The 16,832-nt window shown below is 42.3% G+C and overlaps 1 protein-coding gene across 1 annotated transcript; it reads right to left on the bottom strand.

Moving 5' to 3' along the window:
* Positions 1-7,266: 7,266 nt before the first annotated feature.
* On the bottom strand, positions 7,267-15,440 carry dnttip2 (deoxynucleotidyltransferase, terminal, interacting protein 2). The gene is made up of 7 exons (XM_014169509.3): positions 15,153-15,440; positions 9,588-11,815; positions 9,158-9,296; positions 8,875-8,970; positions 8,532-8,696; positions 8,236-8,345; positions 7,267-8,066 (listed from the first exon to the last, which is right to left on the bottom strand). The coding sequence occupies exons 1-7, from the start codon at positions 15,225-15,227 to the stop codon at positions 7,973-7,975; spliced, it is 2,907 nt and encodes a 968-aa protein (XP_014024984.3). The 5' UTR covers positions 15,228-15,440; the 3' UTR covers positions 7,267-7,972.
* Positions 15,441-16,832: the final 1,392 nt, after the last annotated feature.

Genomic DNA, 16,832 nt, shown 5'->3' on the forward strand with positions numbered 1-16,832 from the left:
CCAGTCATTTTGGACCTGACTGTACATAGAATAGTTTATTTTTTTGAGTGAAGGGAGCAATATTGCAGATACATTTTGATTGATTGTAAACAGGAGAAACAATCAATCAATCAATCAAATGTATTTATGAAGCCCTTCTTACATCAGCTGATGTCACGAAGTGCTGTACAGAAACCCAGCCTAAAACCCCTAACAGCAAGCAATGCAGGTGTAGAAGCACAGTGGCTAGGAAAAACTCCCTAGAAAGACCAAAACCTAGGAAGAAACATAGAGCGGAACCAGGCTATGAGGGGTGGCCAGTCCTCTTCTGGCTGTGCCGGGTGGAGATTATAACAGAACATGGCCAAGATGTTCAAATGCTCATAGATGACCAGCAGGGTCAAATAATAATAATCAGAGTGGTTATCCAGGGTGCAACAGGTCAGCACCTCAGGAGTAAATGTCAGTTGGCTTTTCATAGCCAATCATTCAGAGTATCTCTACCGCTCCTGCTGTCTCTAGAGAGTTGAAAACAGCAGGTCTGGGACAGGTAGCATGTCCGGTGAACAGGTCAGGGTTCCATAGCCGCAGGCAGAACAGTTGAAACTGGAGCAGCAGCACGGCCAGGTGGACTGCGGACAGCAAGGAGTCATCAGGCCAGGTAGTCCTGAGGCATGGTCCTAGGGCTCAGGTCCTACAAGAGAAAGAAAGGAAGAGAGAAAGAAAGAGAGAAAAAGAGAAAAAGAGAGAAAGAGAGAGAGAATTAGAGAGAGCATACTTAAATTCACACAGGACACCGGATAAGACAAGAGAAATACTCCATATATAACAGACTGACCCTATCCCCCCGACACATAAACGAATGCAGCATAAATACTGGAGGCTGAGACAGGAGGGGTCGGGAGACACTGTGGCCCTGTCCGACGATACCCCCGGACAGGGCCAAACAGGCAGGATATAACCCCACCCATTTTGCCAAGCACAGCCCCCACACCACTGGAGGGATATCGTCAACCACCAACTTACCATCCTGAGACAAGGCTGAGTATAGCCCACAAAGATCTCTGCCATGGCACAACCCACAATAATGTTACATACTTTGTTGTATGAAGCTAATGTGATGTGAGTCACTGATGTCATTACTCTAGGTTCCATAGTAGTATGTCGAGTCCAGAAAATTCTCGACACCCATTGCTACTGACAGGAAACTACACTTTGTGAGTAACTTTTGACCTTTTAGGATAGACAAAGCATAGGCCCCCCACTGATATTGACTGATACTGATCAATGTCTAAGACACATTTATAATATGGAGCTTGGCACTCTTGTTGGCTATGAAGCTTAATATACATGTTCTGGGACATTAGTTCTGCACTACATCTTTTTCTAGTCACACTTTGATTTGACTAATTTAGTGAGCTGAACTTCCTCTCACCTCTGTGTTAATTTTGTTCCACATTTCATTTTCATTTTAAGCCCTGAAATACCTGTTCGGATTGGTTTGCCTCAAATGGAAAAAGCTGGCGAGTTGGCAGGTGTGTTAAAAAACGTTTCACCTTCCACCCTTTGCTGTTTGAAATGCCTTGATGGCAAAACCAAAGTGAAATATGTTTAATTACTCTAAAGCCATCTGAAATCCGCTCTGAAATAAAAGAGAGACAGGGTTTTGTGGGTGGGAGATCTTTAGTCGGTAAGCTGCTGTTAAGGGCTCATCTTCCCCAGCATAAAAAGAGAGACGGTACGAAGGAGCCTCAGCATGGTGCCAACAGCTACATGGCTGAAGCAGAGCTTCAAGATGAAGAATGGCCTAATCCACACATAATTAAAAGGAAAGACAGAGGGGGATTTGATTAAAGAGAATTAAATCAAACAACTGAAAGAGCTTGACTTTAAAGCTGGAATCCTTAATGGTGAAACAGCCTCGTCCGTTTGCAACATTTTTGCTAGTGCTGTCTTTAAAAATATATATATATATATAATAAAATGGTCCAATTAATTAATTTGCTAATATTCAATCCGTATCGCAGAAATTCAGTGTTAGAGTGATTTAAATTTAAAGGCAATATTCCCTTGTTAGCGGAGACTGAATTCTCTGTAAACACTGCAGATTTCGTTTCAATAGGAAATTACCTGAACATTTCTAGCTTCGACGATACAGATTTAAATGTGCCTTTGGTGTGTATAATCTGTTCATCTTTTCAGTGATGCTCAATAATAGTAACATTAAACAACATGTTTGTATACTTTCAGGACGAGGATGGGTGTTTGTCATAATACATTTAAACACTTCCGTCACTGACATCTTCATTTTATAACAACCTGAAAGACAATGGCCTCTATTCAATCAGATACACTTCAGGCAAAATCATAGCAGTTGTTTTGGTGGTGTCAGAGGTGGAACTGTATTAGAGTTGTCAAATCCACAAGTGGCTCCTGACATTATACCTAAAGCGGACATTGCCATTGGTTGCATGGAGTCGCATTAATAGAAATTCCACACAGCCTAGTATACAAGTATGAACACTGGAATCAGAGATGTAATCTACACCTCAATTAAGATGCTAGAAATCATCATTTCATTTTTCAATTTGAAGCCTCCCCCTTTCTCCTCCAAACATAACAATGGTCATTATGGCCAAACAGTTCTATTTTTGTTTCATCAGACCAGAGGACATTTCTCCAAAAAGTACCATCTTTGTCCTCATGTGCAGTTGCAAACCAGTCTGGCTTTTTTATGGCGGTTTTGGAGCAGTGGCTTCTTCCTTGCTGAGAGGCCTTTCAGGTTGTGTCGATATAGGACTCGTTTTACTGTGGATATAGATACTTTTGTATCTTTTTCCTCCAGCATTTTCACAAGGTCCTTTGCTGTTGTTCTGGGATTGATTTGCACCTTTCGCACCAAAGTACGTTCATCTCTAGGAGACAGAACGCATCTCCTTCCTGAGCGGTATGATGGCTGTGTCGTCACATGGTGTTTATACTTGCGTACTATTGTTTGTACAGATGAACGTGGTACCTTCAGGCATTTGGAAATTGCTACCAAGGATGAACCAGACTTGTGGAGGTCTACAATTTTTTTCTGAGGTCTTGGCTGATTTCTTTTGATTTTCCCATGATGTCAAGCAAAGAGGCACTGAGTTTGAAGGTAGGCCTTGAAATACATCCACAGGTACACCTCCAATTGACTCAAATGATGTCAATTAGCCTAACAGAAGCTTCTAAAGCCATGACATAATTTTCCAAGCTGTTTAGATGCACAGTCAACTTAGTGTATGTAAACTTCTGACCCACTGGAATAGGGATATAGTGAATTATAAGTGAAAAGTGCCTGTAAACAATTGTTGGAAAAATTACTTGTGTCATGCACAAAGTCGATGTCCTAACCAACTTGCCAAAACTAGTTTGTTAACAAGAAATGTGTAGAGTGGTTGAAAAACGAGTTTTAATGACTCCAACCTAAGTGTATGTAAACTTCCGACTTCAACTGTATATACACAGTATATATACACACACAGTGCATATAAACTCAGCAAAAAAAGAAACGTCCTCTCATTGTCAACTATGTTTGTTTTCAGCAAACTTAACGTGTAAATATTTGTATGAATATAAGATTCAACAACTGAGACATAAACTGAACAAGTTCCACAGACATGTGACTAACAGAAATGGTATAATGTGTCCCTGAACAAAGGGGGGTCAAAATCAAAAGTAACAGTCAGTATCTGGTGTGGCCACCAGCTGCATTAAGTACTGCAGTGCATCTCCTCCTCATGGACTGCACCAGATTTGCCAATTCTTGCTGTGAGATGTTACCCCACTCTTCACCAAGGCACCTGCAAGTTCCCGGATATTTCTGGAGGGAATGGCCCTAGCCCTCACCCTCCGATCCAACAGGTCCCAGATGTGCTCAATGAGATTGAGATCTGGGCTCTTCGCTGGCCATGGCAGAACACTGACATTCCTGTCTTGCTGGAAAGCACACGCAGAACGAGCAGTATGGCAGGTGGCATTGTCATGCTGGAGGGTCATATCAGGATGAGCCTGCAGGAAGGGTACCACATGAAGGAGGAGGATGTCTTCCCTGTAACGCACAGCGTTGAGATTGCCTTCAATGACAACAAGCTCAGTCCGATGATGCTGTGACACACCGCCCCAGACCATGACGGACCCTCCACCTCCAAATCGATCCCGCTCCAGAGTACAGGCCTCGGTGTAACGCTCATTCCTTCGACGATAAACGCAAATCTGACCATCACAACTGGTGAGACAAAACCGCAACTCGTCAGTGAAGAGCACTTTTTGCCAGTCTTGTCTGGTCCAGCGATGGTGGGTTTGTGCCCACAAGCGACGTTGTTGCCGGTGATGTCTGGTGAGGACCTGCCTTACAACAGGCCTACAAGCCCTCAGTTCAGCCTCTCTCAGCCTATTGCAGTCTGAGCACTGATGGAGGGATTGTGCGTTCCTGGTGTAACTCGGGCAGTTGTTGTTGCCATCCTGTACCTGTCCCGCAGGTGTGATGTTTGGATGTACCGATCCTGTGCAGGTGTTGTTACACGTGGTCTGCCACTGCAAGGACGATTAGCTGTCCGTCCCGTCTCCCTGTAGCGCTGTCTTAGGCGTCTCACAGTATGGACATTGCAATTTATTGCCCTGGTCACATCTGCAGTCTTCATGCCTCTTTGCAGCATGCTTAAGGCACATTCACGCAGATGAGCAGCGACCCTGGGCATCTTTCTTTTGGTGTTTTTCAGAGTCAGTAGAAAGGCATCTTTAGTGTCCTAAGTTTTCATAACTGTGACCTTAATTGCCTACCGTCTGTAAGATGTTAGTGTCTTAACAACCATTCCACAGGTTCATGTTAATTAATTGTTTATGGTTCATTGAACAAGCATGGGAAACGGTGTTTAAACCCTTTACAATGAAGATCTGTGAAGTTATTTGGATTTTTACTAATTATCTTTGAAAGACAGGGTCCTGAAAAAGGGACATTTCTTTTTTTGCTGAGTTTATATAGATGCATACATACGCACACAGTGAACCGGTCACAAGTTTTTGAACACCTATTAATTCAAGGAGTTTTCATTATTTGTACTATTTTATACATTGTAGAATAATAGTGAAGACACTAAAACTATGAAATAACACATATGGAATCATGAGGTAAACACAAAAGTATTAAACAAATCAAAATATATTTTATATTGGAGATTCTTCAAATAGCCACCCTTTGTCTTGATGACAGCTTTGCACACTCTTTGTTTAACACTTTTTTGGTTAATACATGATTCCATATGTGCTATTTCATAGTTTCGATGTCTTCATTGTTGTTCTGCAACATAGAAAATTGTAAATGAAAAAACCTTGAATGAGTAGGTGTGTCGATACTTTTGACTGGTATTGTACGTATGTATGCGCGCCCCCACCACACACACACACACACACACGCACACACACAGAGAACAAAAATTCTAAACTTAACATTCAAGAATTTAAAAGATTTTACTGAGTTACAGCTCAAATAAGGAAATCAGTCAATTTAAATAAATAAATGTGGCCCAAATCTATGGATTTCACATGACTGTGAATAAGATAACATAACCTGAAAAAATGTTTTAGGTGCGTGGATCAGAAAACCAGTCAGTATCTGGTGTGACCATTTGCCTCATGCAGCGTGACACATCTCCTTCATATAGAGTAGATCAGGCTGCTGATTGTGGCCTGTGGAATGTTGTCCAACTCCTCTACAATGGCTGTGCGAAGTTGATGGATATTTGCGGGAACTGGAATACGCTGTCATACACGTCGATCCAGAGCATCCAAAATATGTTCAATGAGTGACATGTCTGGTGAGTATGAAGACCATGGAAGAACTGGGCCATTTTCAGCTTCCATGAATTGTATACAGATCCTTGTGAAATGGGGCAGTGCATTATCATGCTGAAGAAACACGGTGATGGTGGCAGATGAACGGCACGACAATGGGCCTCAAGATTTCATCATGATATTTCTGTGCCATCGATAAAATGCAATTGTGTTTGTTGTCCGTAGCTTATGCCTGCCCATACCTTAACCACACCGCCACCCTGGGGCACTCTGTTCACAATAGCAAACTGCTTGCCCACATGATGCCATCACGTGGTCTGCGGTTGTGAGGCAGGTTGGACGTTCTGCCAAGTTCTCTAATATGACTTATGTTAGATAAATGAACGTTCAATTCTCTGGCACTAGCTCTGGTGGACATTCCTGCAGTAAGTATGCCAGTTACATGCTCTCTCAAAACTTCAGACATCAGTGGCATTGTATTGTGACAAAACTGGACAATTTAGAGTGGTATTGTATTGTCCCCAGCACAAGGTGCACCTGTGTAATGATCATGCGGTTTAATCAGCTTCTTGACATGCCACACCTGTCAAGTGAATGGATTATCTTGGCAAAGGAGAAATGCTCACGAGCAGGGATGTAAAGCTTTTTGTGCATATGGAACATCTCTGGGATCTTTTATTTCCATGAAACTAAGACTTTATACGTGTTTATATATACACACACACAATCTGTGTGCCCAAACAATTACAGTATATAAAACAAACTAAAGACAGGCATTTTGTTTTACTCTGTAAAATGATAATACTGTACTTTGAAGGAGACCGATTAAATATTTTGTCTTGAATTAGAACAGTCTTTCCGGTCTTATTTGTGGATTCGGTTAACTCCGGCTATCTTCAATTACTCATAGGTTAATATATCCAACAAGTTAAGATCTGCTACTGACAAAATTGTTTGTTGGTCTTGAAGTTCACCCTTCTGTTACTGATGGCAGCAACGTGGTTCCTGACTGTTCTTTTTGGTAGTCTGTTGATGGGGATGCGCTCCAGTGAGTCCACCACCTGTGGTTCCGCCAGAGAATGGGCCACCTGGACAGAAGACTTGACAGTGCAGTTCTCAAGTGTCTTTATTTTTTTTTCTCCCTGTGATCTGTCACGCGTCCAATAGCGCTCTGGAGCTGCTGGCCACAAACACACTAAGCCAACAGGAGGCTGGCAAGCAGGGGCAAGATTTTTCTGGGTAGAAACTGGGTGAGCAGATGTTAATTCATTTGATCTCTTTGTATGCGGATTTGCATCGGCAGAGACAAGAAAATCCGTTTGATGTTCCAGCAAATATACACAGATAATGGGAAGGGTTACAGACAACAGAGCTATTGTAAAACAGTCCCTTTAGGCACAATGCAGCCAGTTCAGCCAACTCAATTGGCTTCTCAGGATGGAGCCAAAGAAAGTCGACCAACGGTTCAAACCGGTTTTGATTTATTAAAACAAACAATGAAAGTTGAGTTAGCACAGACATTTTCTCAACAATATTAGTGCTTGGGCTGCCGAGTGGCGCAGCGGTCTAAGGAACTGCATCTCAGTGCAAGAGGCGTCACTACAATCCTTGGTTCAATACCAGGCTGTATCACATCCGGCTGTGATTGGGATTCCCATAGGGTGGCGCACAATTGGCCCAAGCATCATCCGGTTTTGGTCGTCATTGTAAATAAATGTATTCTTAACTCACTTTCCTAGTTAAAAAAAAAGGTTAAATCTATCTTCTCTTTAAAAATAGACGTGTCCCGTTTTTTTTATCCTGTAGTATTTTAGTAATTTGACTTCTAAAACACAATCTCAATCCATATCAGATACTTGTCAGGGAAAATATGTTTGAAAAATTAATTCTGAACCTCGTCAGCTTAGCCAGTATAGCATAGGCTTATTGTGGCTATGCATACATACTGTATAAATCTAGATGTTTTATGGTATTAGCTACTAATGTGAACCTCTAAATTACAAAGTAAAAATGTTGATACAGATTGTTCATGTTACGTGACAAATTTATAAAGAGCTTTAGCTCCATGCAGCCACTAAATTGTATGTTTAATTAATAGGCTTTGATTAAGACAACATATTATGGGTCTCAATACAGTCATATGATTGTGTATTACATCACTCAGTCACTGTTACTTTCTGAACTTATTACTCTTCCTATTCTTCTTGCCAGCACCAATGGCTGCTTTTTCTGTCATGATCTGTTGGTATTTCTTCTTGTTGTTGCTGTTGAAGTTAAAGGGAAAGTATTAGCGCTTGACAATTCAAGTAGTTCATATCAGATAATCAATGTCAATTCAATTGTTCTGCATACCTAAGAACTCTATGCCAAAAGCATATTTTCAGGAACACACAAGCTATGAAATTCAATACCGTACATGACACAGAAACTTACTGTCTGAACTCTGCATCAGCAAGCAACTCCTCCACCATGGTTCTCTTCCGGTCTTTCTTTGGGACACGGGAATGGTAGAAGTCCACAGGGCTATCTACTACTGTAGCAACCTGCGACAGAAAAACAAACAAATACAACATTTGGGGGAAAGATAGTTTTTTTATGGAATTTCTTGTGGAAGAATGGTGTCGCATCCCTCCAATACAGTTCCAGACACTTGTAGAATCTAGCATTTACCTGTATAACATGAACCACTGAGAAAACAGAGCACAGTTGAGGGTTAGATGCTTACTGACCTGGAAGTACTTGGGGAATCCATCTCTATCATTCTTCTTATAAAACCGCTTGGGGTCCATAGCTCCACGCATTTTCAGTGCTTTGAGGTCACCCTTTAATTCCTCTGTCATTTCAGGAGCCCTCATGTTAAACCAGCCGGCTCCAGTGGTCTTGTCCCTCTCCTCCTGAGCATGGCAAGACGAGGAAACATGTCAGTCAGGATAGTCAATGAGTGAACAAACTGAACAAAAATATCTCAAATGTAGTCAAACTATAACGACTACTTGTCCTTGCATCACGCTGCTGGTGTTTGCTACTTTCTCTTCTAAATTAATAAACAAAGGCATATGGACTTGTACTCACTTTGCGCTTCAGTTTAGCAGCCTGTTTGGACTCCCTGTATGGAGGCACAGCATCTCTCTTCTCAAACTCTGGGCCAATAACACTCTTCTTCATCAACTGCCAACAGAGAAAATAAATCACAATGTAGGAGAAAATCAAAAAAACACAGATCCATTAAAGTCGAAAGGTTTGAAATTGCATGAAATACTTCCTCATTGAATTACCCAGCCTTGCATAACTACACAATTCATTACCAATTATACACCATATATCACCTTCAAAACAAAATCAATTAGTCATTTACCTCATCTTGGCTCTTCTGTTCCTTCAGTTTTTTCAGGGAGTTAGAGACTGTCTTTGATTTGCTGCCATCGAAATTGATGTATAATCCCCCAAGCTCCTTCACTTTCAGGCCCGGGTCAATACGGCTGGACAACTCTTTCCTATAACGGATTGTAACAAATAATTACCCAGGAGGCGCAGCATTGTCCATTCTCCAACTAGTTCAATATTGATATGTTAATTAATGAAAATGAATGTGAAAAGTCTTTATACGTGCTTGGCATTGCAATTCAATAAAATAGCTCCACTGCATTAGATTAAAAAAACTAATCCTGCTATACATTCAGAATAAGATGGCATAGTGGTGCTGGAGCCACAACTGTCAAATTAAAATATACATTTTTAAAGCACAGATGACAACTGACATTTGCATGACCAAAACAGATACTTACAATTGTGGATTTCTGCTTGTGAAGAGGACTTGTTCATCTTCGTCATCATCATCTCCCTCTTCATCAACAAATTCTTCCTCATCTTGCGCTTCTTCAATGGCCTCCGTGTCGCACTTTTCCTTCTCATCCACATAGTAATGTTCATCTGACTGAAGACCAGGCTGGGTGTCTATGACAAACAGGCCATCATCAGCTGAGGACTGAGCAGCAGCTTGGGGTCTGGATGGGCCCGCCGCCTCCTCTGTACAGACAGCTTCCTCGTCACCCTCAGAACCCTGTCTATCCCTCTCATCCCCTTCCCCAGAATGCTGACTGTTGTCGTCGTCATCCTCTTCATCGTCACTGCTCTCCAGCAGACTGACCACGCCAGATTTCTGTATGATGACACAGTCTCTGGACTCCTCCAGTTTGTCAGCGTCAGACACACTGACCTTCAGGCTCAGGCTGGAGGTCACCTTAATGGGCTCTGTGGTATGAGGGGCTTCATCTTGGTCAGCCGTTTTATTCTCAGCTACTAGTGTGCTGCTGACATCCATAGCCTCCTCACTAGGCACTGCCTTACATTCCTGGTTCTTTACCTCCAATGGAGGATCTGTGTGGGTGTTTATATCCACGGTCTTTTTCTCCTCTTCCTCAGACACCACTATAACAGGGGACATTACATTTTCACACGCTGCTACTTTTACTGTTTGCTTAAGAGAGACTTGTGAATCAGCTGGCGTCATCGTCTCCTGTTCAATTATCACTGGGGCGTCCACATCGGCTGCATCCTCAGTGGACAGCTCCCTCTGCTGGTCTTCTGCAGGCTCACAGACTGCCTCAGCCATCTCTGTATCAGCACTCTCACAGATGGTCACCTTCTCCTGTATGTTTTCCTGAACAGGGACATCCACCATAGAGGTATTCTTCTCTGGGTCTTCCCTGGCGGTTGTCTCGGTTGAATCCTGTTGTACACTAGTGACCGCTGGCATCTCTGCATCCTCAGAGACTGTCACACTCTCTGTACGCTCCCGAGCAGGTGCTGCATCTTGGATGGGCGCTGCTGGTTCACCGATCACTACATCCTCAAGGGTTAGAGTCTTATTTTCTTCCCGCACTTCTTCTATCATGGAGCAGTCTGGATCAGCGTCGACTGTGTCCTCCAACACTACGCTTTCTTCAGCAACCTCAGATGCTCTCACCTTATCTGACTGGCATAGGGCTTTCTCAACTAGTATATCCAGGGCCTTGGCTGTCAGCCGGGTAACTGGTGCTGCCCTGGAACTGCTGTTGGATCCAGTGCGACTACTGCAGGGAGTGCCCCTACCTCTCACCAACCTAGGACTCCCCAGAGGGGTATACACATCAGTCAGGTCAGACTCAGAGTCTGAAACAGTGGTGCCTGTTTGTTTCAGCTCAGACAGCCTGCGAGTAGACCTCCTGGGAGTCATGCTTGGCCCAGACTCAAAGCTCTCTGAGTCCTGGGGACTCTGGGGGTCACAGGGACATCCTTTAAACAAACCTCTGCTTCTCCTGCGGGGTAGAGGAGAGTTGGAGCCATCAGTGGTTTCCTCCAAATGCATGGGGATAGCTTCAATAAACCTTGCTCTCCTGCTTCTGGTAGCTCTGCGCACCGTGGAGGTCTGATCACCAGAGACACAGGACTCAGGATCAGAAAGCTCTGTGTCCTCGGTGTGACACTTTGAAGAAGCCCGGCTGCTGGACACGGCAGTCCTCCTGGTCACTCTGGTCTGCGAGTCAGGCACCTTGGACTCAGACACCACAGAGCTGCAGGACTCTGCCTCTGAAACATCCTTGTCCTTTTTGGCAGAGTCCGTGAGAACAGCCTTCCTCAGACTCCTGGTGGCTCTGCGAGTGTTTGGTCTTCTGGAGACAGACAATGAACAAGAGTCTACCTCAGACACGCCCTCCTCCTTCGTAGTGTCAGGCTGTTCCCCACCTGCAGCTCCCCTTTGGCCCCTGCGAGCTGGCTGTGTGTCGGGGATAGCCTCCATATCTGATATAGCAGAACAGCAGGACTCTGACTCGGACACGTCAGCTTCATGGGTGGAGTCTACCTGGTTAGCAGAGACAGTTTCACGTTTAGATGCCCTGGTCTTCCTCTTCCCGGTGGAGCTCTGGGGCTTGGAGGGAACATCTTGCTGGGAGTCACTGGTCACCTCAGACTGGGTTGCAGTCTCCCCTTTATCAGCTGTCCTCCTGGTTCTCCGAGTGGACACTGGAGTGGCCTGTGGAGAAATATTATTTGTCAATACCGGTACTTCTGAACTAAGAGGTCACAGAGAGACAAATTACTTTCATAGCATTTTTTACAAATGCAGTAGTTATTAAATCAAATCCATCTCTGGCATGATGAATCTATTGAAAAGCGTTGGGTGTTTCGGGAATCGACAACCATCAAATACACAGGTATGTTTTTGACAGTGGAGCAGCGCTAAAACGAATGAACTCAAGACATTGACCACGTTTACATGCACACAATATATCCTGCGTACGATCTTATTCGGGATAAGCTACATGCACCTTTGATATTCCGCTCACAAGTATCCCTGTATCAATAAATAAACAGAATATTCCTCATTTTAGCTCATATGTGTTAAATGGAATAGTAACAAATATGGACATTGACTGTAGACCTATAACCTCTCACATGCCAACTGCTCAGCATATGTGAGAACTCCTTCAAGACTGTTGGAAAAGCATTCCAGGGGACCACCTCATGAAGTTGGTTGAGAGAATGCCAAACTTGTGCAACGCTGTCATCAAAGCAAAGGGTGGCTACTTTGAAGAATTTCAAATATATTTTTATTTGTTTAACACTTTTCTGGGTACTACATGATTCCATGTGTGTTATTTCATAGTTTTTATGTCTTCACTATTATTGTACAATGTAGAAAATAGTCAAAATAAAGAAAAACACTGGAGTAGGTGTCCAAACCTTTGATCGGCACTGTATGGATTTTTTTTAACTGATCAAAATCAATCAATCCAAACTGTGCAGCAGCCATTTGATGAATGGAAAGAGACGTGTGACAAAACACCTAAAAGTTTAATGACATTGGGAAATTGCCAAGCCTTCGATACTGGTTAAGGCTACAAGGTAAGGAGTAGGAATGTCCCCAACTAAAACAAACCTTGGGCGACCAAGAGGTCTCTTCTTTCGACCAATCAACATTTTTTACGTTTATTTTTCCATATATAAAAACACGCTGTGTGTTTTAATACAGTCAACTGTATGCACTGAGCTTGTCTGATACTTTAAGCACACTGTTTGATGAAATGAGACACACAAATGACTCCAGAGGGAGCCCGACGGCAGTTGATTTGGGCCGGACTTGCCATGCTGTGTTAAAAAAGACAGCTAATGCCTATGTGACAGGCGCACGCTGTCGCTCTTTCATCTCCCTGCTGCAGCGACCATACATAGAACAGGAAGTGTTCATCGCGCTGTCGGTGGGGCTGAAGCTGCAACATAATTAGACATCTCTAGTTTCTTACTTGAAAAGTTGTGTTACCAAGATCCCTCTTTTGTTTCGGAAAAAAACATTCCCTATTTCCTCCACCCTTGCTCTCTTTACGTGACATGTACACATCACATGCACATAACCAATAGAGCCTGACCTATAGCATATCATAATGACATCAATAAATTGGCTATAAACTCCAACACAGCAGCATAATGGATGCAGAGGATGTGACAAATAAACTTGAAAAGGGGGTATGTTTACAGGTTGCTCAGGAGGGAAAGGGGAAGTCCAATGTGTGGAAGACATTTGACTTAGTGTGCGGAAGCTTACAAACGACACTAAATAAGTGTACGAGTCTAACAAATAAAATGTGTAAAGGCCTTTATTACTGCAAAGACTAAAGTTGCATGCATTCATGAATGCAATTGCAGACATGTTGCAGGTAATTTATTGTTTAGGCTAATTGTTCAAGGCTAGCAAAATGTGTAATGCATCCACATAAAGCGTACTTAACTTTTGTAATTCGTTTCACTGCATCAGGGATAGCGTCAGGGAAGGCACCAATTCAACTGCGCACTGAAGATTAGGCTGTGTTTCAGAACCGCAGACAGCAATGCTGGTGAAAGCCCATTTGTCACAAAATATTATTTTTAATAGTGTTGCAAAATTCCAGGAATTTTCAATTAATTCACTAGTTTTCCGTAACTCGTGGTTGGAGGAATCCGGATTTCCAGTTTATTCCATCCTGATTCCGGCAAACATCCCCTGGTTTTCACAAAATCCCGGTTCAATTTATTGAATGTTCCAGTTATTTTGCAGCCCTAGTTGCACCAATGTTCTTATAATACAACCATATACAATTTATGTAGGCCATGTCTTGAGCTGTGTTCAAATACCCATACTAACATACTACACATAATGAGTATATACACACACTACATACTAATAGTTCATTTTACTATACTGTAACCGAACAGTATCCTTTCAGTTGAGCGTACAAACGCTTTGCCTGTCTACCGGAAGTTGATGCGGTTGCTATTCAACTTCTTGCTAGCTAGCATTAAAAAAAAATACTAACTAGACATCGTACGACTCCATTAACAATGTCCACTGAGAACGCACAACGAATATAGCACTTAGCTAAGAATGAATGGAATAATCAAGTCAATACATGTTGGGAAGTTAGTTCGACAGCATATAGTTAATATACTGGCATGTTCGATATATTAGTAGCCAAGTAACGTTATGTAGCTAGCTAATATATTGGTACACACACCTGTAATTATATGGTATGCGGTTCTTCAGGTTAGCGTATCTAACAAATTGTTAGCCAACAATGTGTAACATAAGTTGTTTGAAAAGGCATTACTTTATTACATTGCTCAACATTTTCTTAAATTTGTTAAAGCAATGAATTTGTATCCGCTCTCGTCAGACTTCGGCTGCACATTTTCCGCCATTTTCTTGTAATCTAAAATTGTGAAGCCACGCCCATTTTCATAAGAATTGCATTATTTGCCCTAAAAACAAGGAAATGATTAAAAAAATAAAAATAATATATAAATAAAAGCGAGGAAAAAGTTTTATATATATTTTTTTTTTACTTACGTGTATTTAGTAAATATTTTCTTAACTCTATTTTCTTACCTGAATTTTTGGTTACAGGCTTGTAAGTAAGCGTTTCACAGTAAGGTCTACACCTGTTGTATTCGGCACATGTGACAAAATGTGATTTGATGTAAACGTGGTCATTGATTAACTAGCTAGCTATTTGATTTAGGTGTAAGTGATGAGCTGAAAGAAAACTCTAACAAGTTAACAGTAGCAAGGTCTCCAAGACTAATTTGTGAGTGTGTAACTTCAGTTTAAATGGCATGTAATCTTGTATACAACGGATTGCCTCCTAAAAACAATAGTGGAAAAGTGTTTTTATGCTAGCAAAACAAATGAGGGACTCAAGCTAGGCTAGCTAACGTGTTGCCACGTGAATATGAATTAGCAAGTATTACACACTGAAAACGACCTGTATGTACGAAATGCGCTGAACTGTATCTAAATCATACACATATCTACCCATAATCACGCAAGTAAAACCTACCGTAACTCCAGAGGATTCATCAGAGTTTGTTTTAGTTGGGGAGCATACGCGTACTCCTCTTCTGGTGGCCACCATCTTGCTCGCGCTGTTCTGTCTCACTTCTGCCACATGTGTTCCCAACGTCAGCCAGACTCCACCAATTTTCTTCGATGAGGTTTAACGGCGGTTGGCATCCAATAAATGTTGCATTACCGCCACCTACTAGACTGGAGTACAACTCCCTTATACTTTGCTTGAAAAATAAAATTAACACATACCACTACTTTCCCCAACGCTACACATTCCTATGTCTCATGCCCTTCTGCATACGTCCTACATCTAGGAACCTCCCTCCTACACACTGCTGCCACATGCCCATAAGTTTGACAGCTGTAACGTAACATATTTGGTACAAAAGCTCACACAGGAAAACGTATATATCCTAACATCACTTTGTCTGGAAAGGACTCAACATCAAAACTAAAAAAAACAGGCAATGATTCTCGTTTCACCATTCACACCACCCTGACTGTGTGGCAACAAACGACAAGCATCATAAACACCAGGAATGTTCCCCTTCAATTGGTCAACTTTTATATTTACTGTTACCCAAGTAATCACTCCTTTCAATGGCACCCTTTCCTCAAGAGCAAAACAATTCACATTTCTTTCCCCCATTAGTTTAATGCGGATTCTCCCTCTGACCAGAAGAAACACAAACAATTATCACAAGACCACTTCTGGTTACCCTCACCGATTCCACAGCACCCAGCTGTTTTCACCACAAACGGATCAGCCAAAAGGCAAAGGGTCCACTGTTTCCGAAAACTTCACTCCTGTCAGACTCATCTTTATCCTGACCCTCGGTGCAAGCCTCGGGCTCCGAGACCTTCACCACACCTACCACCTCCGGTACTTCGACCTCATTCACTTCCAGTTGGCCTCCTGTCTTCAGCTCACTTTTCTTACACTTTCTACCATTCTTATTTAACAAACCATCTCCCTTTTTTTACACCATTTTTAACCAACTCAAGCTCATCCTCTCTCCCTGACCTCCTCTGCCTCTCATTTTCCCTCCATTCCTCCTCCCCTGTATTCCAAGTATATATCTCCTTATAATACTGCACTTCTCCTGACATACATCTTATTCTTGCCTTCTCAAGGGACACCATTTAACTGGCTGTCACAATCTCTGTACGATCAGCACGAACCCCTCGGGATGTAGTGCTCAACAGTGCATCCCAGCTATAAAGCAGCTCCTTCATCTTGATGTTCTTTATCAAAAGCTACCGCAAAGCGTTTCCATTTCAAACAAGCGCGCTGTTCCAACCGCCATCTCGCTTCATCGATCAAAACCTGACCAATGGAATTGCGATGCATGCTAAGGAACATAAACACATTTTCTGTGTGGATGACAGTACTCCAATGAGACTATAGTCTAGTAAAGTTTATCATTCGAGGAGGATTTATGTTATAGATACCCCGTTTTTATGTGATCTGAAAGAAATGGATAGTGATCATGTGCACCCATCTCTTCCAATGAACACAAAACACTTCAAAAGTGTTTAATCATTTAATAAACCCAATAGAACAATACAGGAAATGGTAACATTAAATATGAATTATTATAGTACAATAGAGAACTCAAACTTCTTAGGATTGTGGACCCCATCTGGAAGAAATGCCATGATTAATAAATAA

Source organism: Salmo salar, chromosome 23 (genome assembly GCF_965601325.2).
Source record: "Salmo salar chromosome 23, fSalSal1, whole genome shotgun sequence".
Taxonomy (NCBI): Eukaryota; Metazoa; Chordata; class Actinopteri; order Salmoniformes; family Salmonidae; genus Salmo; species Salmo salar.

Bases quoted from the DNA above. Each gene is read 5' to 3' on its own strand.
- dnttip2 (XM_014169509.3), bottom strand. From the start codon at position 15,227: ATGGTGGCCACCAGAAGAGGAGTACGCGTATGCTCCCCAACTAAAACA. The intron at 11,816-15,152 runs GTAGGTTTTACT...ATTTCTCCACAG, and splicing joins ATGAATCCTCTGGAGTTACG to GCCACTCCAGTGTCCACTCG. The intron at 8,697-8,874 runs GTGAGTACAAGT...TGCCATGCTCAG, and splicing joins CTGCTAAACTGAAGCGCAAA to GAGGAGAGGGACAAGACCAC.